Source organism: Bos indicus x Bos taurus, chromosome 29 (assembly GCF_003369695.1).
Source record: "Bos indicus x Bos taurus breed Angus x Brahman F1 hybrid chromosome 29, Bos_hybrid_MaternalHap_v2.0, whole genome shotgun sequence".
NCBI lineage: Eukaryota > Metazoa > Chordata > Mammalia > Artiodactyla > Bovidae > Bos > Bos indicus x Bos taurus.
In genome coordinates this window covers 27,055,232-27,079,616 of record NC_040104.1, presented here as the reverse complement: position 1 = coordinate 27,079,616, position 24,385 = coordinate 27,055,232, and the positions used below count along the sequence as shown (strand labels likewise).

General features: G+C 42.4%; 1 protein-coding gene and 1 non-coding gene across 4 annotated transcripts in view; both read right to left on the bottom strand.

Moving 5' to 3' along the window:
* The window catches only part of NELL1 (neural EGFL like 1), a 1,041,756-nt gene that overhangs the window by 852,690 nt on the left and 164,681 nt on the right, over positions 1 to 24,385 (bottom strand). For all 3 annotated transcript variants that reach the window (XM_027532215.1, XM_027532213.1, XM_027532214.1), the window contains exon 4: positions 16,615 to 16,785. In XM_027532215.1, coding sequence (XP_027388016.1) covers positions 16,615 to 16,785 — 171 coding nt within the window. The remainder of the gene's footprint in view (positions 1 to 16,614; positions 16,786 to 24,385) is intronic.
* LOC113886600 lies at positions 13,805 to 13,967 on the bottom strand. The gene has a single exon (XR_003509487.1). It is a non-coding gene; the product is annotated as a U1 spliceosomal RNA (small nuclear RNA).

Genomic DNA, 24,385 nt, shown 5'->3' with positions numbered 1-24,385 from the left:
AGCTCCTGGCATATCACAGAGACAACAAGAACCGCACCCTTTGTCCCCAGCCCCATGCATGGCACATTACAGTCTACATGACATTTTCACGCTGTGTGTTCCTCCTCGGAGAGATAGAAGCAATTATTCTTGTCACCCTGCTTTTATTGATGAGAAACCTAGGACTCAAAAAGGTTAAGAAACTTGTGCAAGGACCCACAGCTAGGAAGCAGTAAAGTCAGAGAGTGATCTGACATTTCCAACTTTGAACCTGTAACAGTAAGGATCCTGGTGGGAAACAGTCACCCTACTGAGATTTGGTCATTTGAAAAGACAATCAATTAAAGGGGTTATTTGCAGGACAAGCAGGGAGTAGATAAACCACAAGAGATGGTACCAGAGAGAATGTAAATACAGAACGGGATTCAGGAGCTCTTGCCTTTTGAGGCATAAAGGGGCCAGGAACTCAAAAAGGGTCGCTTGATAGGGCCTGTGGCTTTCAGTCAAAAGGGGACCCAGTCCAATGTGACCCCATAGAGAAACAGCTAGGAGAGTAGAAAGCCTCACCTCCCTCCATCCGACTTCCAGCCTATTCTTTCTACTGATGAAATTCAAAAAGAAAGAGAGGTGGCAACAGAGTTCCCAGATGCAGTCCACAGAGGTCAGCCTGCTAGGAGACAGAGTGGAGCAGAGAGGGGAGAGATGTTTCTGGAGAGGCAGATGGAAGATACCCAGCCCAGACCCCAAGGCTTCTTCCACCATCCCAGGTTATCTCCCCCTTGCGGGGCTACTGGAGCCAACACCAAAGCACAGTCACTTCTGATGCAGGCAACATCTGGGTCAGCCCCCAGGATGGCCTATGCTGCAAATATACAGTCACCTTTTTCACATGATACTTTGCAAGGATGAGATTTAGGGCAAGGCTTGGTCACATAATGCATATGTTGAACAGCTCTGTGATATGCTCAAGGTTGTCACAATGCTCTTCTCCACTGAAGGGAATCCAGGTTGCCTCCAGGTGAAGCCTTGAACCCACCTGTAGACGTCGAGTCCATTGCTGCACCACTCTAACTCAGAGAGTAAGCAACAACCCCCTCCTCCCTCCCAACCCAAGTGGGCCTGGATCCTACTTGTAGTTAAATATAGCAGAAAAGAGAAGATCAAGCTATGGGAAGGAGTCAACATCAAGAAATCAGAAAACCCAAGTATGGAGTGCAGAAAGGGCTGTCCTGCCAGGGAGGATGCTGGCGATTGGCAGTCAGGGGAACCATGACATTCTGAGGTCAGTCAACAGAGAAGAAATCCAAATAAGTTGCCAAACTGATCATGTAAAGCAGCAGGCATCAAAAGTCAGGGATAGGCAGGCCAAGAAGATGAGGGATGAGAATGTGAGGTAAGAATAAGAGGGAAGACAGGCCTGGGAAAAAGCTGCCATAAGGAACCAGCTCAGATGCACCTGCACAGAACTTCTTGTGGAAAGGGCAGCTGTGTTTAAAGGGCCTGAGAGGGCAGCAGCAACAGACAGAGGCCAGGTTTCCCAAAGTAAAGATGTAACAGGAGCTACCCAGCCTACAGCTTTCATGGGCTCTGGAGACAGAAGCCAGGCCAGCCTCTCGAATGGACTCATATCCTACCTCCTGTTAGAGCATGGCCTTGAAGATTCCCTGATGGCAGGATCATCCATATATATAAATGATTCCTGGTTAACCAGCTACTCCTATTATCTCCTTGTATCTGTCCTCCTGTTCATGTCGGTTCTGCCCAGATGTGGAAAACCATTATCATTATGGAACCAAGTATCAGCAGCATCACGGCAGCATTTATTGAACAATTTGAAGGCAATGGCAACCCACTCCAGTACTCTTGCCTGGAAAATCCCATGGACGGAGGAGACTGGTAGGCTGCAGTCCATGGGGTCGCTAAGAGTCAGACATGACTGAGCGACTGCACTTTCACTTTTCACTTTCATGCATTGGAGAAGGAAATGGCAACCCACTCCAGTGTTCTTGCCTGGAGAATCCTAGGGATGGGGTCGCACAGGGTCAGACACGACTGAAGCAACTTAGCAGCAGCAGCAGCAACAGCCCTGGTGATAAACTATTGATACATGGCAGCAACACTGCTGACAGCCTATAAAAGAGCCATTTCCCCATCTCTCTCCAAAGTATCTCAGTTTTACTGAGAGAGCAATGGGCCAGCACCATGAAAGGAAGGATGGCTGGTCTAAGACAATCATGGTGACCTCTTTCTCCTTTGTCACTGTCTCAAGACACTTCTCCCTGGCAAGGATGATGGAGTAGATGGATAAAAAAGGACTGCATTGGCCCCTGATGACATGTCTGAGCACCAGCTCATCTCAGTTACTGCCTCATCTAAAAGTTTTGGTTAAATAAACATTATATATCCTTATATGCATGCTAAGTCACTTTAGTCGTGTCTGACTCTTTGTGAGCCTATGGACTGTAGCCAGCCAGGCTCCTCTGTTCATGGGATTCTCCAGACAAGAATACTGGAGTGGGTTCCCATGCCCTCTTCCAGGGGATCTTCCCAACTCAGGGATTGAACCCATGTTTCTTATGTCTCCTGCATTGGCAGGCTCCTTCTTTACCACTAGCGCCACCTAGGAAGTCCTGTTATTTGCAACCAGGAATGTCTCATCTGATTCTTGTGCGCTGCTGCTGCTGCTGCTAAGTCGCTTCAGTCGTGTCCGACCCTGTGCGACCCCATAGATGGCAGGCCACCAGGCTCCCCCGTCCCTGGGATTCTCCAGGCAAGAACACTGGAGTGGGTTGCCATTTCCTTCTCCAATGCATGAAAGTGAAAAAATAACAGGCACACTTAATTCCACTAACCCAGTGAGGGAGGCATTATAGCAACCTTATCATGATTGGGACTTAAGAGTTGTTACTTTCCAAGGATCCCACAGGAGTGACAAAGCCAGAGCTGATACCCAGAGCTAGCCAACTCCAAAAGCTTGTGCTCTTAACCATGAAATGACATTCTCTCATTGTGTTCACCTGATGCCTAAGCCTGGCCAGCACCAGTTCCACTTCAGCCACACAAAACAAGCTTCAGCAACATGCCTATGCTCAGAACATCTAACCCTCATCACACACCCACTTTGATCCTGTAACTCCCATTTCAGCATAGGCTAATTGTCACAGTCTCACCTAGCTACACAGCTGAGACAGGCCACACTGATCCAAGGGTGGGGGTGCCTGGCTTCCTGCCCTGTTGCTATGTCACTGCTGCGCATGTCAGGCCAGAGGCATAGATAACAGCCCAAAGCATGAGGCTAGAGCATGCAGGCTTGGAGAAGGCAATGGCACCCCACTCCAGTACTCTTGCCTGGAAAATCCCATGCATGGAGGAGCCTGGTGGGCTGCAGTCCATGGGGTCGCGAAGAGTCGGACACGACTGAGCAACTTCCCTTTCACTTTTCACTTTCATGCATTGGAGAAGGAAATGGAAATCCACTCCAGTGTTCTTGCCTGGAGAATCCCAGGGACAGGGGGAGCCTGGTGGGCTGCCATCTATGGGGTCGCACAGAGTCGGACACGACTGAAGAGACAGCAGCAGCAGCAGAGCATGCAGGTAAATACCGTTCCTCACACTGCCAAGGGACAGAGCTGCCCAGACTAATCTACAGCACTCATTCTTCTTAAGTATGTTCCTGCTACACACCAGTGGTGCATCAGGCTTTACTCTATTGAATGAAAAAGCAAATTAAATACATACAGTGCTGTCTTACTATTGAAAACAACATGTTTGCATATGCAAAGAAAATTTTAGAGAAGAGAAATAAAATGTAATAATGATGACTTCTGTGCAAAGGAGTTAGGGACAGGGTGATTGGTATCACATGGTTTGGAACAGTTTGTATTTTAATTTTTTATAAGTTATCCATTATTTTGTTACATATTATGTCACTTATATGGGGAAGGCTTTTAATAAATTTATTAGTTATTTCATTATATAAAATGAACCTATACTGCAAGAATTTTCACCCCAAACTCCACAATTATTGCTTGGAATTGTGTTCCCACATTTCTTCTTGTTATACTTTTTGTTTTTAATTTTGTGTAATATGTGAATCATACATAATTTAAGAAAATTAAAGAAAAAATGTATCCATTGAATTTCACAATAAGGCTATACCAAAACAGCCTGGGACTCTCATGGAATCCTGCCCAAAGGGCTTATTGAATGGGCTTGATGGGAGATCCTATTGTGAGCTTCGGCTATAGTTTGAAGAAACAGACCCACAGAATTGGATGATGCTGATATGTCCACAGACCAGACAAGGGTACCCAACTGTGTTTTCTCTCCAACAGAGAGGGCACATTCCCCTTAATCCTATCAGTGATCAGTTTATGTTTGTGCCCCATGGGTAAGTTACCTCTACTCTCCCGTGCCTGCCAGAGCTCCTGCAGACATAGGAGACATGTAAGTCCAACTTGCAAGTGGGGCACAGCTCACCCTGTGCTGTGAATCAGACCAGGAAATCACCGGAAGTCTTCTACAGATTAACTGCCTTCCTCCAGAAAAGAATCCACAGAAGTTCAAAGCAGAAATGCCAGGGTAACTTTATCTTCGTCTTTCCCCAGGCCTGATATTTACAAATCACATTGAAATTTACAACACCTATTATGTGACAGCTCTATGATATACAGTGGTGATGCAAAGGTGAGCTCTCGAGGGGGGTCTGCAGCCTGTGAGAAAGACAGACATCAATCAAATGATCAAAAACCACTCTGCAGAGAAACAGTTTATGATGGAATAGTAAAACACAAGAAACTTCTTTCTCTTGTCCTGAAAATTAAGGGTAAGTAGACATGAATTTGATTTTCAAGAAATGGCATATACAGAAATCCTGAGGCTTCAAAGAATATGGTAATTAAAGAACTAAAAGAATGTAGTGTAAGAAGAAATTGAAGAAGGAAACATGGGCTAGACTATGCAAAAAAAAAAAATTTAAGCTATATTAAGGATAGTGACCTTTAGCCTTAAGCTTATAGGAGGCCATTAAATGAGCTTATGTGGGTGCTGGAGTGGGAAGGGAATATGTGATCTGGTTTACAGTGTGAAGTCTTTATGTATTGCCCTAATGTCCATGAAAGATTGCTGCCTGTGAAAAAGACTCACAATTCAGCATGCTCACCTACTTCCTAGGCCTTGCTCTTATTAGCTCCTGCAGGCTCTAGTACATATCTAATTAGATACCAACAAAAGAAGCAATAACAACAAATGCCCTCCTAAGTGGGGGTCAGCCACCGCCCAACCCTTTATTTCACCACCAGTAGTTTCTAATGAGACCTTGTGATTGCAAAGTCACCTTAAAGAACACAGAGAGTTTATCACCTTGAAATAGCAAATATCGAAATTTATATCGGAACAGTGTAAAACCACCCATGCAACACTGGAGACTAGAGTAATGTTTCTATTTCACATTTGAAGAAATGGCCAAATGGCTCATTTGCGGTCAGTCATGATTTAAGATTAGGTCCTTGGCCATTGCACATCAGTATGGAGACACATGCAAAGCATACAAATCATATAGGGATGATGGGTCATTCGAAGCCCTAACCCCATATTATCTCTGTGGGATTGAAGTCATGAACCTGTCTATCAATACTAGATTCCGGGAAGGGAGAGTCTTTAAATCTAAAAAGGTGATGTGAAATTATCTATAGAGTCCAAAGACCAACAGTGGTTGGAATTTGTAACAAGGTCAATTTTGGCCCAACAAGGTCCTTGGAGGTACCAGCCTCCACAGTCTAGAGAGAGTAATACATGGAATTTGGCCTTTGTTGGTGTCAGTTTATAAGCAGGATAAATTATACTTATTCCATGAGAAGTTAGAAGTGATATCTTGTCACACGGGGGTGTTAAAAAGATGGAGGAAGAGAAGAGGGAACAAAGTGGAGGGGATTGGTGAAGAATAATCTCCTTGAAAAAGAAATAAGGAAAGACCTCTGGACTCTGGCTTCCATTTGTCACTGACTAACTATAAGCTCCTGGACAAGTCATGTCTATCCTCAGTACCTCCAAAGTCTCCACCTATAAGATGCAAGAACATACACCTCAGAGTGCTTTTACCAAAAAAAAAAAAAAAAAAAAGATCAAGGGAATATATAGATCACTTTAAAAAAAAATTTTTTTTAAAGGTCCAAAACATTAACCTTCAACTCAACAATGACTGAGCAAAAAGTCTGAGTTTTTCGCAGCATGGTGCTGGGTCTTTGAGGCCAAAATGTCAAAGAATTCAAGAAACTGAAATCATAGATTACTCAGCTCCCTCCTTGCTTGTGCTTCAAAGACAGCACCAACCTGGAGAACACTGAGTAACTGAATGAGCTGTGCTGGGGACACACCAGGATGAGCTATAGCTGTTTACCTCTCCTGGAAATGAAATTCCCTTCTGGGTAATACAGGTATTCTGAGTATCCCAAAGAAGCCCACTGAGACCTCCAACTCCAAGCCTGTAAGTTCCTATGTGTGAAATTTGATGTCAGGAAAGTGATACCCTCATACCGACAGACTAGTGACTAAAGATGCAGGAGGACCTTCCTGAGAAAGAGTTAGAGATGGCATCACACAGACCCTTTATGGAAAAGGGAAATTATTTCCACTCTAACTGCCCAGGAAAACCCTCAGGTGAAGGCCCAGACACATTAACCAGCTGGCTGAGAGGCTCTGTAGCTCTTACTGGAGACACACTCACAAGAAGTTAAGAGGGATGAGCCGAGGGCAAGAGTTAATTGAATTAAAGGGGTTAGAGCAGGGAAAAACATTCACAAGAACCTTTTCCTTCCAAGCCTCCTCATCCCCACGCCCCATCTCCACCATATCCCCTACAAGAAAAGCAGCCGAACAGGTTCAGCTATAAATCTGTTTCCTTGCATCCAGCCACTCTGGCTGCTATTATTTATAACATTAATTTAATTAAAGTTCCCAGAGAGATAGATGAATTTCTTTCCAGTACTATAGAAAATCAGTTCTTTTCAATGACAACATCAGTACCCCTGCTCTAACTAGAAAACTAATGTAGTATTTGGAATTCTTTTTCTTTTTCAATTAAAAAGTCCTCATGGCTCGTGCATTTTTTATTCCCCAGTGTTCCTTTCCAACAAGTGAAGCAGAAAAGGAACAGAGACACCTAATATATAAATGTACATTTTTTAAGAAATTGAGTCCCATCATATATATTATTCTGGTTTGAGTTTTTATTTTCTCTCGCTGCTTTCCTTTTTAAGGAATAACCATACGTATCCATCATCAAGGACAGAGTAGAACTGTAACAATAAAGATGCAAGCTTTGATATTTTCTCATACCAAAACACATTATATCTCCTGCAGCCTATTTCCCCCCTTCCATTCATCCTGTATAAACCGATGTCCATGCATTAAATCACAACAAGATGTGTCTGAAGGCATATAGATGAAATCACTAAGTTGGAAACGAAGTCTTATTTTCCCTTCTATTTTAATACATCTTAGGTCCTGTGTATGCAATAATGTACCTTCCTGTTAATCTACTCATGGCCTCAGGTAGCCAACAAGCCACCAGATAAAGAGAAGATTCTACTGTATTTCTTTTTAGTCCTTTCCATTTGTAATTCTGAAAGCCCAAGAATGCAGATAGATGGGGAAATGCAGGCCTCTCTCATCATCCACTTCAGTTAATCCTTTCACCTCCTACCTCTCTGCCACTGAGGCCACTGTTGACCAAAAGCATATTTAAACCCACCAGGCAACAAGAGAAAAAAGACAAAGATTTTTGAAAAGACAAAATTAGAAATGGGTTTGCTACTGATGGCATTAGAAGATTGGGCAGAGTTAAGCTTGGAATCCACCTAACGAAGTTGGAATAAATAAGCTGCAGGGTACAAAGTGTGAATACAAGTGTGTGGGTCTCAGCCAGAATGAGACATCCAACACGGTCATGTCCGAGCGCCTTAACAATTAAGCAGCCACTTTCTACTAAGCTGAAAATGAAAGTGTTAGTCACTCAGCCATGTCCAACTCTGTGTGACCCCATGGACTGTAGCCCAACAGGCTCTTCTGTCCATGGAATTCTTCAGGCAAGAATACTAGAGTGGATTGCCATTTCCTTCTCCAGGGAACCTTCCCAACCCAGGGATTGAACCCAGGTCTCCTGCATTCCAGGCAGATTCTTTACCAACTGAGCCACCAGGGAAGACCTTTAACTTTGTTGAATAATCTACAATTTGGAATGTATTACATTGGCTACCTAGACCTTTAGATTCATTATCTCCCATTATTTAAGTGCCTATGGTTTGGCAGCAACAAAGGCTTTTTTCCCTTCAGTATTCAGAGGATGTGTTTTGTTTTTTGTGTGTTTTTTTTTTTTTTTTTTGAACAGTACAACTATCCATCATCCTCTGGCTACACTACACTGCTTTATCTTGTAGGTTACCAAGCTACCAGGCCTCCACAGCCAGGATAGCCTGTATACCCCCAAAAAGGCTGTCCACTGTCACATGTCTGGATCAGAAGATGTCTGAAAGAAATAAAGAGCACAAGGTGGAGAGAATAAGATGTGAACATTCCTTCAGTTCAGTTCAGTCGCTCAGTCGTGTCCGACTCTTTTGTGACCCCATGAATCTCAGCACACCAGGCCTCCCTGTCCAACACCAACTCCTGGAGTTTACCCAAACTCATGTCCATTGAGTCGGTGATGCCATCCAGCCATCTCATCCTCTGTCGTCCCCTTCTCCTCCTACCCCCAATTCCTCCCAGCATCAGAGTCTTTTCCAATGAGTCAGCTCTTCGCATGAGGTGACCAAAGTACTGGAGTTTCAGCTTTAGCATCATTCCTTCCAAAGCAATCCCAGGGCTGATCTCCTTCAGGATGAACTGGTTGGATCTCCATATCCAAAACTGCATATTCAGCATCTACTCTAGCAAGAAGGAAGGCAAGCGAAGGTGGGGGGTGGGGGGAAGATTGGGTATCTAGGGTAAGTAGCCTTTCTTCACCAGCAGCATGCCACACTGTCAACACACAAATCAACTGAGATGACTGCAAGCTGCCTGCTGGTCTACCACAGAAGCAGCCCTGTGAAGATGGCAAGCTCGGTTGCTCTCCAGGGTCCTGAAGGCAAAAAAAAAAAAATGCATACTCTAAGTATTGTAATGAGATATGCCTGGAAGAGTAGAGGTGGAAGGAGATTCAGAAATCTAGTCCTAGCCCCTCATTTTATTTCTAGGAGCTAAGACCCAGGGACAGTAAATGAATTTCCCAGGGTCATACAAATTTAACACTTTCTGGTAGCTCTAGTTTTTAGTTCAGAATGCGTTTGTGATAAAAAGCCAGATTTTCAAAGTAGAGATACAAGTAGTATCTATTATGTTTGGGAAAGCCAGGAAATTATAAGACAGTGGTTTCCTCATTCCGTAAAACTGCACCTGTACATCTTCTCCTAAAAGCTGTGATCATTTTGGCTCATGGTTTGAGAATGGGGGAAGTAAATCTTTGAATCTCCTCTCTCACAGAAGTAAAAAGGAAAGGGGCCATGCCACATTCTCAAAGCCCTGCCAGGATCAAGGAAACATTGTATCACATTGGAGGGGATGTTCTCCTTCCCATTCAGCCTCAATTATATATTTTTTAAGAGACTCTGCAGTTACTTACTTTTACAGGGACTCTGTTGGCATAAAAATCATTTATGATTGTGTTGTACTACCAACCATGGAAATAAAAGACAAACTATTGGAGAACCATGCCTAGTATTTGGCAGTTAGAATAATTTCAGGGACCTGATGGACCTCAAACCCTACACTGCACCATGGATTCACAGTATGCACCAGGTCCTCCTCCATGAGACATGGATCTTCACACAAAAAATCTTCACTTTTTGTATAAGTGAAGATTTAATTAAATTGCTTTCATCTCCAGTATGACACTGAAACATCTTTGCTACATGATGACATATGTTTATAGTACTTCATGATGTTGTGTGTTCATAGAGTAGCTTGAAATTTTCTGAGGATTTTGCACACACTCTCTTGCTATATTCCTATAACCAGTATATGGTAGAAGAGTTACTATTACTCCCATTTTACAGATATAAGCACAGATTCTGACAGAGAGGAAGGATTGGAGAGGACAGGAGGAATCTTCAAAGAGTCTAAGACACAGATTTCCTGATTTCATACTCATTGCACATTAAGCCACATTTTATAAGTGGCAAAAGCAAGACAGAGGTCCAGCATTCATTACAGGTTTCAGATAACCCAGATAACATGTGCCTGGTCACCTAAGAACAGTTCTTCTTTCCCTGTCATCCCCTCTGTCATATTTCCTTCTCCATCTCTTCCTGCAGGCTGTCTCTCACTGCAAACTTGATCCACTCACTAATACACAGTCTTTTATCACTGGCACTCTGACTGGCTTTGTCATGCTCACAAGATGAACCTCATTCCAAATCGGATTCTCATGTAACTTACACAGAATCAAATCACAGTGGCAAAACTGTAAAGCTGCAGAGAGTGTCATACATTTTTACCTGGGATGGTAAGAAACTGAGAAGCTACTCCATGTCACCAGGAGCTCTTCCTTCTGTGGTCTACCAGACCTGACGGTCTCTACTAGGAAACCAGAATCCATCAGGTACTGCCTTACAACATTCCTTGTACTGTTGCCTTTTCAGTTCAGTTCAGTCACTCAGTCGTGTCTGACTCTTTGCAGCACATGGACTGCAGCAAGCCAGGCCTCCCTGTCCAACACCAACTCCTGGAGTTTACCCAAACTCATGTCCATTGAGTCGGTGATGCCATCCAGCCATCTCATCCTCTGTCGTCCCCTTCTCCTCCTGCCCTCAATCTCTCCCAGCATCAGGGTCTTTTCAAATGAGTCAGCTCTTTGCATCACTGTTGCCTTTTACTGTTAATTTAATTACATATGGGTTATATCCTATATTCTTTCCTTGCTTATCACTTCTCTTGGGATAGAAGATTGGGTGCTGCTAGGTTAGCTGGACATCAGGCATATACTACATTCTCAGTTTTAATTTTGATGAGTTGTGTGCATGTGTTCCTGTTCATGAAGTAAATAATACATCAGTGTAGGAATCAGGAGATTGATAATCTTGGCCTACCTCTTTTGGAAGTGGTGGTCTTTGATAGTCATCTCTTAATTTCTCCTTTACTCTAGTGCAAATGTTTGTCGAAAAGTCATTGCAGTACATTATACATGGCTTAACTATGTTAAGGAATGTTTGGCTTAACAACTTGCTTGTAAATACTTTAGGAGCTCTCTGGAAAGAAGATGCCATATCACCATATTTCATTATGAAAAACCTAGAGATATAAAGAAATGCTCATATCGTGAAGTTATTCTGAAATATTTGACAGAAACTTTGAATTACTGACTTGTTCAGTGATTTACAGTAAGTTTATTTTTCTGGGTCTGCAAGTTCTTCAAAATCAGTTGTATGGAAAAGCTGAATGTGCTCTGTGGTGAGCAAGCTTGGTTTACCAAGCTTTAGAGGTAAAATCTAAATATGTTTGCTGTTTAGACTACAATCACTGAGTTAACTCTGTCAGAGTGACGACCAGGCTGCAGGTGTGTGTATTTATGTGCAGGCACTATGCCCACTTTCACAAGCTTGAACAAATGAGGTGCGAGTTCAGAGTTCCATTTCAATGGGACTGGGTAAGAGAGAAATTGTTCCAGTGGTGAAGCAAGAGGAGGAGGGATTGGAGTGAGGAGACCTGTGTATTGCAGAAAGTTACTGCTGAAGCCTGGATGCGTGTACCATTTGAATGGAAAACACTTTTGAGTCCATTCCTCCACTGTCATTTCAAGACCAAGATGCTGGGAGTGACTATTTTCAGTTTTCTCTCTGCTTAGCTGCTATCATTAGTGTTTAAACAGGCTTCCATGAGAGTCCATGATTCTTCTAATATCCAAGGATTTGGGCCAGTCACTGTGGGGGTCCCTGGTGGCTTCAGAATTCAAAAGGACTGAATGAATAAGCCAAGGACTTCCTGATGGCAAGAACTCCTATTTCTTTGTATCCCCACAGCCCGGCAGAGAGTGTGCCCAGTACTTTAATTGGATAGATTGACTGAAAATTACAAGTTACCAAATAAAGAGAAGGAAAGAAAATCCCTTTTGTGGTAAAAGAACCCTTATGCACTGGATCCCAGATGTCAGAGGATTGTGGGCTTTGAGTGACTGGAACAGGCTGCAGGGTGAACTGAGAATGAAGTAGGGTAATCGGAGGAATGTGAGTTCAGGCCTCCTTCTCAGCTTTGTTGGCAACTCTTAATACAAAGGAAGCAAAAGAAAAACCTAAGGCAATGGAGATAATCAGGCTGGCCACCCAACTGAGTGGTTCCTTTAATGTTTCTAGCTTGAGGTAATCTGCTACCCACACTTTGGGAGTTTCTAAGTAGGCCCAGCTGAACAGCTGAAGCAGGAAGAAAAGTGTGTCTCAGTAACAGGCAGAAAGTGTTAGATTACCAACTGAAATAGCAGTCACTTTTCTTGTGACAATTTGTGTAATTAGGTCTGAAAAGGTTCTGTTTCTCAATTCTAAGAAAAGGAGAAATTTCTGCCACTTTCCAGTTCCTCAGAACAATAGAACTGCCTGGAAATCTCTCTCTGATTTCAAGTATTTTTAGGATTCCTGACATTTTTGTAGCTTCTCTCTCCTGGGAAGACTTCCTGGCATGGTTATGACTTTATCTTGGAAAGGACATGAATTTCAGAGGCGGGGAGCAGAGGTAGCCAGGCAAAGGTTAGGGAGTTATGTCCTGGTTCAGAGTTTTAGCTCCATGGTTATGTGACTGGAACTGAGTTCCTTACCATCTTGGAGCCTTTCTACTTCCAAATCCGTAAAAGCGGTCTAATGAAGTTGCCTCCACACCATATGGCTGCCCCAAGGACTGTTACACCTATCACACCTAGCACGTTACCTGGCCTACGGTACATGCCCAGTAGACAGAAGTCCCTTTCCTTGTGCCAAACCAATGGGTTGTGTAAGATTCCACATCTTGCCCCCCAACCCCAAAGATCAGCAATGTAAGATGCATGACAGGAAAATGCTAGAAGTACAGAACAAACTGCTCACGCTGAGTCTGGCTCTTTTCTTCCATCAAGTTCTAAGTCCAGTGCCAACAGTCCCTCATGTTGAGCTGAAGAGCCTAGTGGTTAGAGCAGACACACAGACGTCAGACTCAGGTCCAAATTCTAGAGCTGCCTCTTAGCAGCAGAGGGTTACAAAAATAGAATGTAACCTCAGTTCCATCACTTTTAGATGAGAAAGAGAGCCAGAGTGATAAATTAATATATGTAAAGTACTAGCACAGTCACTAGCATAGTCAACACGCTAAAATGTTATCCATTGCATCACCATTTATCTTCTAGCCAGCACAGCTCTAGCAGGTGACAGGTTGAGAAAAATAAGGAAGCATAACTTTAAGGGCAAAAGGAATCAAAAAGGAAGAATCTCACACTGGTATGAAATGCATAGCTTAGAGAATAAAAAATCAGCCTTTCTGAAATTCACCCTCTGCAAGGGTGGCCTAGATAAAACGTAGTAGACCAGCATCTTGATAAATAGCCCAGAGGTTCTGCCATTTTAAAAAATCAGCCAGTGCTGGCTAGGAAGAAACTTTTGAAGAAGAAAAGTTTGTTCCACCACATACTAGACACTATCCTCACCTTAAACCTTTCCTCCTCCTCACTGGGGCTGTGCTTTTCAGGTACTTGGACTTCCAAGGTCCCTCACTTATTTCTTGCAGCCCAGGCTATTCTCCAGTTTCTGCTCCCTCTTTCTTTCTTTTTTTTTTTCTCAAGGGAAAGCACAAATGCAGTTCCCCACTACCACAAATTATGCAGTCAAGTTTCCCACATTTGGGGAAACCACAAGTACTCCCTCTATTTAAATCAGTGGTTTTCAAATGCCAGCCCATGCACCAAGGCTAACCTGCTTGTGTAAGAACTACCCAGAGAGTTTATGAAGAATATAGTTCCACACTCAGGGAATCTGATTCACCTGGTCAGAGATGGCCCCTGGTTATCCATAATTCTTAAGTATAGTCAGGTTTTATAATTGTTTCTAGACTTTTCCTACACCAAAATCAAAATTGACCTATCCCCTGGCCCAGTCATTCCCAGCTTCTCTTTCCCTAACCTATCTAAAAACCTCATTTGTCCTGGGTCCATGAATCATTAATTGGCACCAACTTTATGTTTTCCCTCCAAGATCTTAAATAAAGGAAAATAAGTTACGCTATGAATGAAAGTATAAAAAACAAACCACCAGAGAAGGGGACTAGTATTTAGAACCTCCTCAAATCAATTCTGTATAAATGTGGCTGACCCTAAAGCATACTGCGGGTTCCAGCTCTCCTGTTCTCTCCCTACTCTCATGGCAGAGAGGCCAGAATACATGACAAATCAAAGTCTGGAGGCACCGGGTGACCACAGATGTGCAGAATAAATAGTAATAACCGTAACAACCACCACCACCACCAGGTACTGGGTGCCAAAGGCCAAGCACCACCCAAAGCACTTTATGCAAATCGTCTTACTTAACTTTCCCATCTGTGAATATGTGTAACAGTACATACAGTACTAGCAGTCCCAGTTTACAAATTACATTGAGATGCAAAGGAATTAATATGTCCAAATTCACACAGCTAACACGTGTCTGAGGATGGCAGAGGAGACAATTTCATAGGGACCAGAGCATTTGTAAAGGCAGGGAACCTTCAATTAGCACAAACTACCCACCCCGTCTTTCCTCTTCTCTAGAGAGAAGACTATTGGGAAATAAAAGATAAAACTTACACAAAGAGGAAGCAAATAATTGCAGAGCAAGAAAACAGCAGTGTCTCTGGGATGTTTCGGTTGGGAAGTACTGAACTAGGGCTTCAACGTTTCTTTCTTACCTGTGGTATAAAAGGATGCACAGGACCCTTCTTGTCTCCCATTTGAGCAACATATGGGTGGTGGGTAGGGTGAAACAGAAATGCTACCTGACACACCACCTTAGTTCTAGAGAATTGAAAGAGCCAGTGAGTTCCTGAAGGTAGAAATGGAACAAATGACTTTAGCTGGCTTCATCCAAGCTGCCCAGCCCAAGGTAAAAAGGAGCTACCTGTTTCTATGGAAATGTCATCCAGGCACACATTACATCTAGTTGAAGCCACAATTCTCCAGAAAATCCAGAAAGCACTTTAGATAGATAGATCAAGCTAGACCAAGACTCACTTCAAGATGGTGGAACTTCCCTTAAACCTGACACTAGCTTCTGTTCTCAGCCTTTCCAGGTCCTCTCCTAAGAGAGACTGCAGAGCCAGAGTAGCAAGCACACTGAAGTATCCCGTCATCAGAAATGCAGTCTGGAGGTGCTTTCTATTGGGTGCCAGAATGGAGGCTGTACTCAACATGCCTGTACTTTTTCCAGGGCCTAAAAGAACAAGTCCTGTGGCCAAAAAATCATTTAACTTTGGCAGTAATATTAATGAAGACCAACCATTCATGGCTACTTTGCATCACAAAAGATTCTCTATAAAAGGACTCAGATCACTATTCATCGACTTTCAGTGGGTTCTGGAGAAAGGAAAACATCCCCCTTCACCACGGTCATCCAGCTGTCCAGCCACATGTGAACTAATAGAGATCAATAGTGTCCTTTCTTCAGCTGGCTGTAAACCTCCCCCTAGGGACAGACATGGAGGAGGATATCTCCTTCCCACCCCAACCCACAGCATCCTATGAAACTCTCCCTTCCCCTTCTTGCCCCTTACACCCCCATCTTCAAAGTAGTCCTGCCACTCTCTGATAAACTGGAAGGCTCATCCCTCTGCATAGGATAAACGGCATCAATTCCAAAAGATTCCAAGAACAGCCCCTTTAAGAACAGCCCCTTTTCATTTGGAAAAAATATTTAAGCAAAGCTGTGCTTGATGAAGTGAAATAGAATTAGCCACTCCAGTAGCTCCGGCTTCTCAGATTCATTTGAAGGTAGACCAGCTCATTCGCTTCCAAGTGGAACGGACTCAACAACAATACATCACAGTTAACCGTAATCACAGCTCCACGGAAATCCAGCCGGTGCCTAAAGGACACTGAGGTGTACTTAATGGTCCCGCATCTATAATCAACCTTTCATACATTTCTTCCTAATCGCTGCATATGGTTTCATTTTAATGAACTGTTTTCTTAGCATATTACAATTGGTCATCCTGGGACACCTCAGTACTCTTGCCTGGAAAATCCCATGCATGGAAGAGCCTGGTGGGCTGCAGTCCATGGGGTCACTAAGAGTCAGACACGACTGAGCGACTTCACTTTCACTTTTCACTTTCATGCATTGGAGAAGGAAATGGCAACCCACTCCAGTGTTCTTGCCTGGAGAATCCCAGGGGTGGGGGAGCCTGGTGGGCTGCCGTCTATGGGGTCGCACAGAGTAGGACACAACTGAAGTGACTTAGCAGCAGCAGCAGCAGCAGCAATGGCCCATTCGGTATGTTAAATGACTCCTAGGGTCCCTTGGTTTTTATTCCCCAGCAAGGCTTGGAGGGGATTGGTTTTTTCCCTTCCCCATTGATCGATTTCAAGGGCACAATCACAGAAGATCAAAGGCCAAGACATACCTGTTGCAGTCGATGTGGAGCAGGAGATGGGAGGCGCTGACCGAGAGTGCAACCCTGTGCCACTGCCCGTCAGCCAGCCGGTACGGAAGCGCCTCTGTCCGGGGCCTCCCACTGTGTACGTAGTGATAGCGAATCTCATCCCTCAGACCACTGCTCTCCAGTTCAAAATAGCTGTGTGTAAAGAACAAAAATGTGTTTTTACTTCTGGTTATCACAGCCGTCATCAATCCTCGTGACTTCCTACCAGGATTCCCAGAACCTAAAATTAACTCAACATGACGCACAGAAACACAACCCACAGTTAATTGTACAACATGGAACCCAACTCACCTTCTGTCCAAGAGTCCTCACAGTGACAGTCTGAAGGCCCGATATGGTGACTGAAGATGCACTGTGAGTGACAGGTGACAAGCTAATCAGCAAAGCTCAGTGCAGTGTCACTTAAATATAATGCAGGTCTCCTTTCTATTGTCTACAAAACGCCATTCACGTGGAATGGGTTTATCGATGTCTATTTTTATTACTGCCACTTCTACTTTTTCAAGAATTAAAGGAAAATACAAGTCACATGAACTATCAAGGATAGAAACAAACTATCATAGAAATTATGAATAAGTTTTTTTATTGTTGTTTTTACTTCCCCCTGGACAAGACACTATAAGTGAACAATTGCTACATAACCAATAAGGAAGGAACGTTTGAAGCTACTCGCGTTATGTGTTAACATTTCCAAGTGTCATGGAATGAAACACATGATTGACCTTTTCTTTTGGCAGATTGTTACCTTCTTTTTCTAGATCCGTGAAAAACTCAGCACCTCCTCTGCAGTCGGCACACTGGCCATAAAAGGCAGCAGGCAACGTTGGGACAGTCCTCAGTCACACACCAGGGCTGGCACTTTCATGGGGGCAGAACTATGCAGGTTCCTATGTGTCCCTTCTGAAATGTGTCACCGTGACCATCATCACCACAGGGTCCAATCTGACTGCCAGGCACTGGGCCTCTGACATATACTGTCTAATCCATCACTCACAAAAGCCTTGAAGACTGATACGATACCTTCTGAGGATCTTTAAAAAAAAAAAAAAAACACTGAGATTCTGGAATTAAGTAACATACCCAAGCCAGATTTTAAACTCAGAGCTAGATGTGACATTCCATGTACTATCCACCAGTGAGGCCTCATCTCAGAGGCACAGAGACAAGGTGGTCAAGATGGCCTCAACTGGCACTGTCTCCCAGCAGCTTATCCGCACAGGCAGTTCAAGAACTGCTTGCCTAAATAGGTAACCAGGTTCAATCTCAAGATGTGGAAGGACTTACTGCTTCTGCTCTAATCCACTGAGTTGGCCTGACCCCACCAGCCCAAGCACATTTAATCCAGAACATAAAATGCATCCTCCATGAGCACTGAGATGAATAGATCATGAATCTCAGCTTCTACTATCCATGACTTCCAAATCTCATATAAGAAAACAAATGTACATTTCTTGCTCATCGTTCACAGAGATCTTCCCAAGATCACACTGCAGGAAAAGCGAAGTCAAGACCAGCCTCTGACCCACCTCACGTGGACTATACAAAGAATTAGGCTCAAGATCATAAATAGAAAATGTTACATATACTATTGCAGCCATCTCCTGGGCCCAGGTACATACTTACTACTAGTAATATAATATATATATACTTTTAAGACTGTTAAGGAGGAAATCCCTTAACATACAAGACATTCATTTTAAGAGAATTCTCCAATTTTTTTCTAAGCACCCAGAATACTGGAAGAATCAAACAATCAGAGGACTTAAAAGGTCAGGAAAATCTTAGAGATTATCAGGTCATTCGTTAATTTACTCAGTGTGTCAGGGCTGAACACATATTGAAAAGCTAAGATAGGATTTAAAATACAGATCCTGTTCTAAGATTTCAGAAAATAGTGGGAAAAGAAAAGTATGCCCCTCCTCTCAAAAAAGCTAGAAATTGGCGAATGGGAAACAAAGGAAAGTCGAAGCTATCATTTCATGATTAAATATGGCATTCTAGAAATGGGCTTACATAAATATCTCATTTAATTTCTTCAAGCTGAGCACTATTATCACTATTTTACAGATGAGTTCACAGATGATCAGATATTAAAATACCTTGTCCGAGACCACACAGCTCCAGTACAGAAAAGCAGCATAACTTGGTACTTAAGACCTTACCAAGATTAACACATAAAAAGAACTCTTTAAATCACTTTACTTGGACCAACAAGCTACTCCTAGGGGAAGGAACATGACCTTTAAAGGACCTCAATCAATGACAATCAAAAATATTCACAATAACTTGGATCATAATAAACAAAGAAAAAATGAGGCATATATATTTAACCAGGTCTAATCATCATTGCCTCATTGAGCAACTGCTCAGTGTATTATAAACATATCTTTTAAAGATCATTTTGCAGTGAATTGAAGTAAGTGGGTACCTCGAGGTAATCACAAACATACAGTTAAAACAAATGTGCACTAATATTACGCAAATGGTTACTTGTGTCTTGGGACATCTGACAGCACCGTGCATATATACAAAAATTGCTGTATCTCAAACAACCCAGATGAAAGTCAGGATGCTATGTTTAAAAAAAAAAAAAATTGTTAGAGTTCAAGACCATTTACACATGACAGTAATTCCCCAGCATTTCAAGCCTGCAGACAAGGCCAAATCTTGTGACCTAAGAATGCTCTTATGCTATTAAAAGGGGGAAATGAAAGTTATTAATAGATAACTGCAAAAGTGGTTCTAGATATGACAAAGAAATCAGATAGCTAAGTGATACCTGGCTAAAACTGCTTCATGAATACTGAGAAGAGAAAAGGGCAGAACTTGCAGGCAGTAATCCTCTGCTAATACTGATGTGAGGCTTAGTCCTGAAAGGAGCATGGAGGAGGCAGTCATTTGGCCTGAGAGCACCTGACATTAGCCTACAGCGCAGACTGTAGATTTGTAGTAGAGCCTGCTTCTCCGGTGGCTCAGAGATGATAAAGAATCTGCCTGCAGTGCAGGAGACCTGGTTCAAAACCTGGGTCGGGAAGATCCCCTGGAGAAGGGAATGGCTACCCACTCCAGTATTCTTGCCTGGAAAATCCCATGCACAGAGGAGCCTGGTGGGCTACAGTGCATGGGGTTGCAAAGAGTTAGACACAACTAAGCGACTAACACACACACTTGTTACTCAAGTATGGTCCACTGACCTGCAGCATCATCATCTATGGTAATTCAGATTATGCGGCCCCAACCAAGACCCACTTGAATCAGAATCTACACTTTAATAAGACTCACAGATGATTCACGCACACATTAAAAGTTAAGCAGCACCATGGTTAAGTACACCAGGTGTTGCTTTATGCCCCGGGCAACTAATCATGGTCAAGAAGCAGAAGTCTGATGCTACGAGCAAGTGAATAAGAACCATGTGGTGCTTTCAGGGGAAGAGAGGATGCTGGAAGCAACAGTGAGTCAGTGTTCCGCGGACTCTCACCCCTATCAGTCCTCTCTTAAGCCCTCAAGTGCTTTTGGGTCTTCCTAGGAATTTGTGGGAAGGACCAGCTGTATAGGTGATAAAGTCACCAGTCAGATTTTGTCAGCAGCATTTCTCCCCTTAGCCTGGCACCTCAGCCAAGTGTTTTGCTCCAGTGAACTGTCCTGGCTCCCAGAAAAACTTGTTCATCCTTCAAATATTTGAAAACAGCAATGATATTCACTACAAAGCTTTCTCTTTTACACCAAGCATTCCCAGTTCAATCCTTTATACTTTTGCTCCCATCCAAAATAAAAGGCCTTCCTGGTCAAAGATGGGGTCACACCGTTCTTTTAAGATTCTTCCCCAACTTGGTCACCAGGCTTCGGGTATGGTAAAACGGATCAGCTTCCCCCATACAGATAGCATCCAAGAATAAAAATGTGCACTGTGCACAACTGAGTGCCTCCTAACATTGACACTGACTTCCAGATACCTAACACAGCAAGTCCTTGGACTCAAAATTATTTTGAATCAAGTATTTTGACTCAAAATAACTATGAGGGTGAATCTTCCCTACCCTATATTTACATAGCTCGATTTTCTTCAACCTAAGTTCTTGCTTAAGTGCTAGGCTCTAGCCATAAACAGTGTGAATAATTCTTCAAAGCCTACCCTTAAGGGTTAGCAACAACCAATTACTATGAACTGAATTCAAATCTCACAAAACCGCCCAATCCCATGTTAGACTCATAAATAAAAGTCAGGAACAATAATTCCAAATAACATAGATAGGTTAAGATCAACCAATTATTTTCATTAAAATATTTGTCATTTTCCCAGTAACTTAAACCAGGGAACCCATTTCTTCAGAATATTAGGCAGACCAACAGGATAACTACATACCCTCAAAATGGTGAAGTGGTTATTGCTGGATGAGTGTGTTTTTTCCACACACTAGGATGAAAACAGCAGGGTTAATTTTTAAATGGTTCCAGCACTAAATCAATAGTAAAGACAAAAAGGTTTCAGGAAAAAGTCTTTTTTCCAGCAGCCACAAAGATGTATATTGACTGTTTGGAGAAATAACTCACACCCCAAAGAGCTCCAGAGTGAGTGCAGTACCAGCTTCCGCCCTATGGCCTCCATGTGCCCCTGAACCAACAAGTGCCTCCCAGAAGTCTCAGTGGGGAGGTCAAGGCAAAAATGGATGTGAGAAACAAGGCCACTCCATCCAATGTGTATCCCTGGCAGGATTATTGGGAGGAAAGGAGAAAAACCAGATAAGCCACTATCTTCTTTCTGTAATGGAAACAAATCATCACAGGTATAGAGAACACCTGGGCAGACCATTCTCCAAATCCTAAAAAATGCCAAAGAAGATTAAAAGAAACAAGTTTCCTAGCAATTTCCTAGCAATATCCTAGCATAATGCCTACAATGCCTAGGAAAAACATCTACTTCTGCTTTATTGACTATGCCAAAGACTGTATACCAAAGACTGTGTGGATCAAACAAACTGGAAAATTCTTAAAGAGATGAGAATACCAGACCACCTGACCTGCCTCCTGAGAAATATGGATGCAGGTCTAGAAGCAATAGTTAGAACTGGACATGGAACAACAGACTGGTTTCAAATAGGAAAAGGAGTACGTCAAGGCTGTATATTGTCACCCTGCTTATTTAACTTATATGCACAGTACATCATGAGAAACGCTGGGATGGATGAAGCACAAGCTGGAATCAAGATTGCTGGGAGAAATATCAATAACCTCAGATATGCAGATGACACCACTCTTATGGCAGAAAGCAAAGAAGAACTAAACAGCCTCTTGATGAAAGTGAAAAAAGAGTGAAAAACTTGGCTTAAAACTCAACATTCAGAAAACTAAGATCATGGCAACTGGTCCCATCACTTCATGGCAAATAGACAGGGAAGCAATGAAACAGTGACAGACTTTATTTTTTTGAGGCTCCAAAATCACTGCAGATGGTGATTGCAGCCATGAAATTAAAAGACACTTGCTCCTTGGAAGAAAAGTTATGACCAACCTAGACAGCATATTCAAAAGCAGAGACATTACTTTGCCAACAAAGATCTGTCTAGTCAAAGCTATGGTTTTTCCAGTAGTCACGTATGGATGTGAGAATTGGACTATAAAGAAAACTGAGTGCTGGAGAATTGATGCTTTTGAACTGTGGTGTTGGAGAAGACTCTTGAGAGTCCCTTGGACTGCAAGGAGATACAACCAGTCCATCCTAAAGGAAATAAGTCCTGAATATTCATTGGAAGGACTGGTGCTGAAGCTCCAATACTTTGGCCACCTTGAGTCAGTCAAGAACTGATTCATTGGAAGAGATCCTGATGCTGGGAAAGATTGAAGGCAGGAGAAGGGGATGACAGGGGATTAGATGGTTGAATGGCATCACCAACTCAGTGGACATGAGTTTGAGAAAACTCCAGGAGGTGGTGATGGACAGGGAGGCCTGGCATGCTGCAGTCCATGGGGTCACAAAGAGTCAGACACAACTGAGTGATTGAACTGAACTGAGGAAAGGTTAATTCTACCTTTAACAATATAGCTAACATTTATTTGGTAATAGCCAAGCAATACCACTCTTGGGCATATACCCAGAAAAGACGAAAACTCTAATTTGAAAAGATAAATGCACCCCAATGTTCATAGCAGCAAAATTTATAATAGCCAAGGAATGGAAGCAACCTGAATGTCCATTGGCAGATGAAGAGGACATGGTATATATACACAACAGAATATTACTCAGATATAAAGAATTAAATAATGCCATTTGCAGCAACAAGGATACACCTAGAGATTATCATAAGTGAAGTCAGATGGAGATTGACAAATATCATATGATATCATGTATATATGGAATCTAAAGATGATGCAAATAAACTTATTAACAAAACAGAAACAGACTTGGTCATAAAAGGCAGTCATATGGTTATCAAAGATGAAAGTAGGGAGAAGGATACATTAGATATACACTACTACATACAAAACAGATAAGCAATAATGAACGACTGTATAGCACAGGGAACTAAATTCATTACCTTGTAATAACTTATAATAGCTAAGATTGTGAAAACTAGATTTATTTATGTGAAACTGAATCACTGTGCTGTATATCTGAAACTAATACAACATTGCAAATCAACTATAGGTCTATTAAATTAAAAGAAAATAGTAACAGCCAATATGTATGATGCTTACTGCCAGGAAATGACTGTAGGCCTTTATATTTCATATCAAAATAATCCCTACCACATCCTAGGATATATTTATCTATTTATTATTTGCTTTAACAGACACTTCCACAGCACTATGTGCCAGGCACTATTCCACAAGTATTTACTCATTTAATCTTCACTAAAACCTCAAATATTACCAGTTATTACCATCCCAGTTTTATAGAGGATGGAACCAAAATAAAGATTAAATAACTTTTCCAAAGCTACAGAGCTAGGTAACAGCAGAACTAGGATCCACATGGGAATAACCTAGCTCCAGGGTTCCTGCTTTATGCAGCCTCCTAAGTCCATGCTTTTAACCACTATCTCATTTTAAAAAAAGAAATTTAAGATTTGGGGATGGAAAAAGGTATTCCATGCAAATGGAGATCAACTGAAAGCTAGAGCAGCTATATTCATGTATCAGACAAAACAGACTTTAAAATAAAAACTGTTATAAAAGACAAAGAAAGATACTACATAAGAAGATATAACAATTATAAATATATATGCACCCAACATAGAAGCAACTCAATACAGAAGGCAAATAAGGGAGAAATCAACAGAAACACAGTAGTAGGAGGGGACTCTAATACCCTACTTTCCTCAATGGACAGATCATCTGGACAGAAGATCAGCAAGGAAACACAGGCCTTAAATTACACATTAGCCTTAATTGACATTTATAGACTATTCCATTCAAACGCAGAATACACATTCTTCTCATACGCACATAGAACATTCTCCAGGACTGACTGCAAAGTAAGCCTCTGTAAATCTAAAACTGAAATCATACCAAGCATCTTTTCTGATCATAAAACTATGAGATTAGAAATAAACTATAATGGGAAAAAAAAGTGGCTTCCCAGATGGCACAGTGGCAAAGAATCCCCCTTCCAGTGCAGGAGACATAAGTTCTATCCCTTGACCAGGAAAATCCCTGGAGAAAGAGATGGCAACCCACTCCAGTATTCTTGCTTTAAAAATTCCATGAACAGAGGAGCCTGGTGGGCTACAGT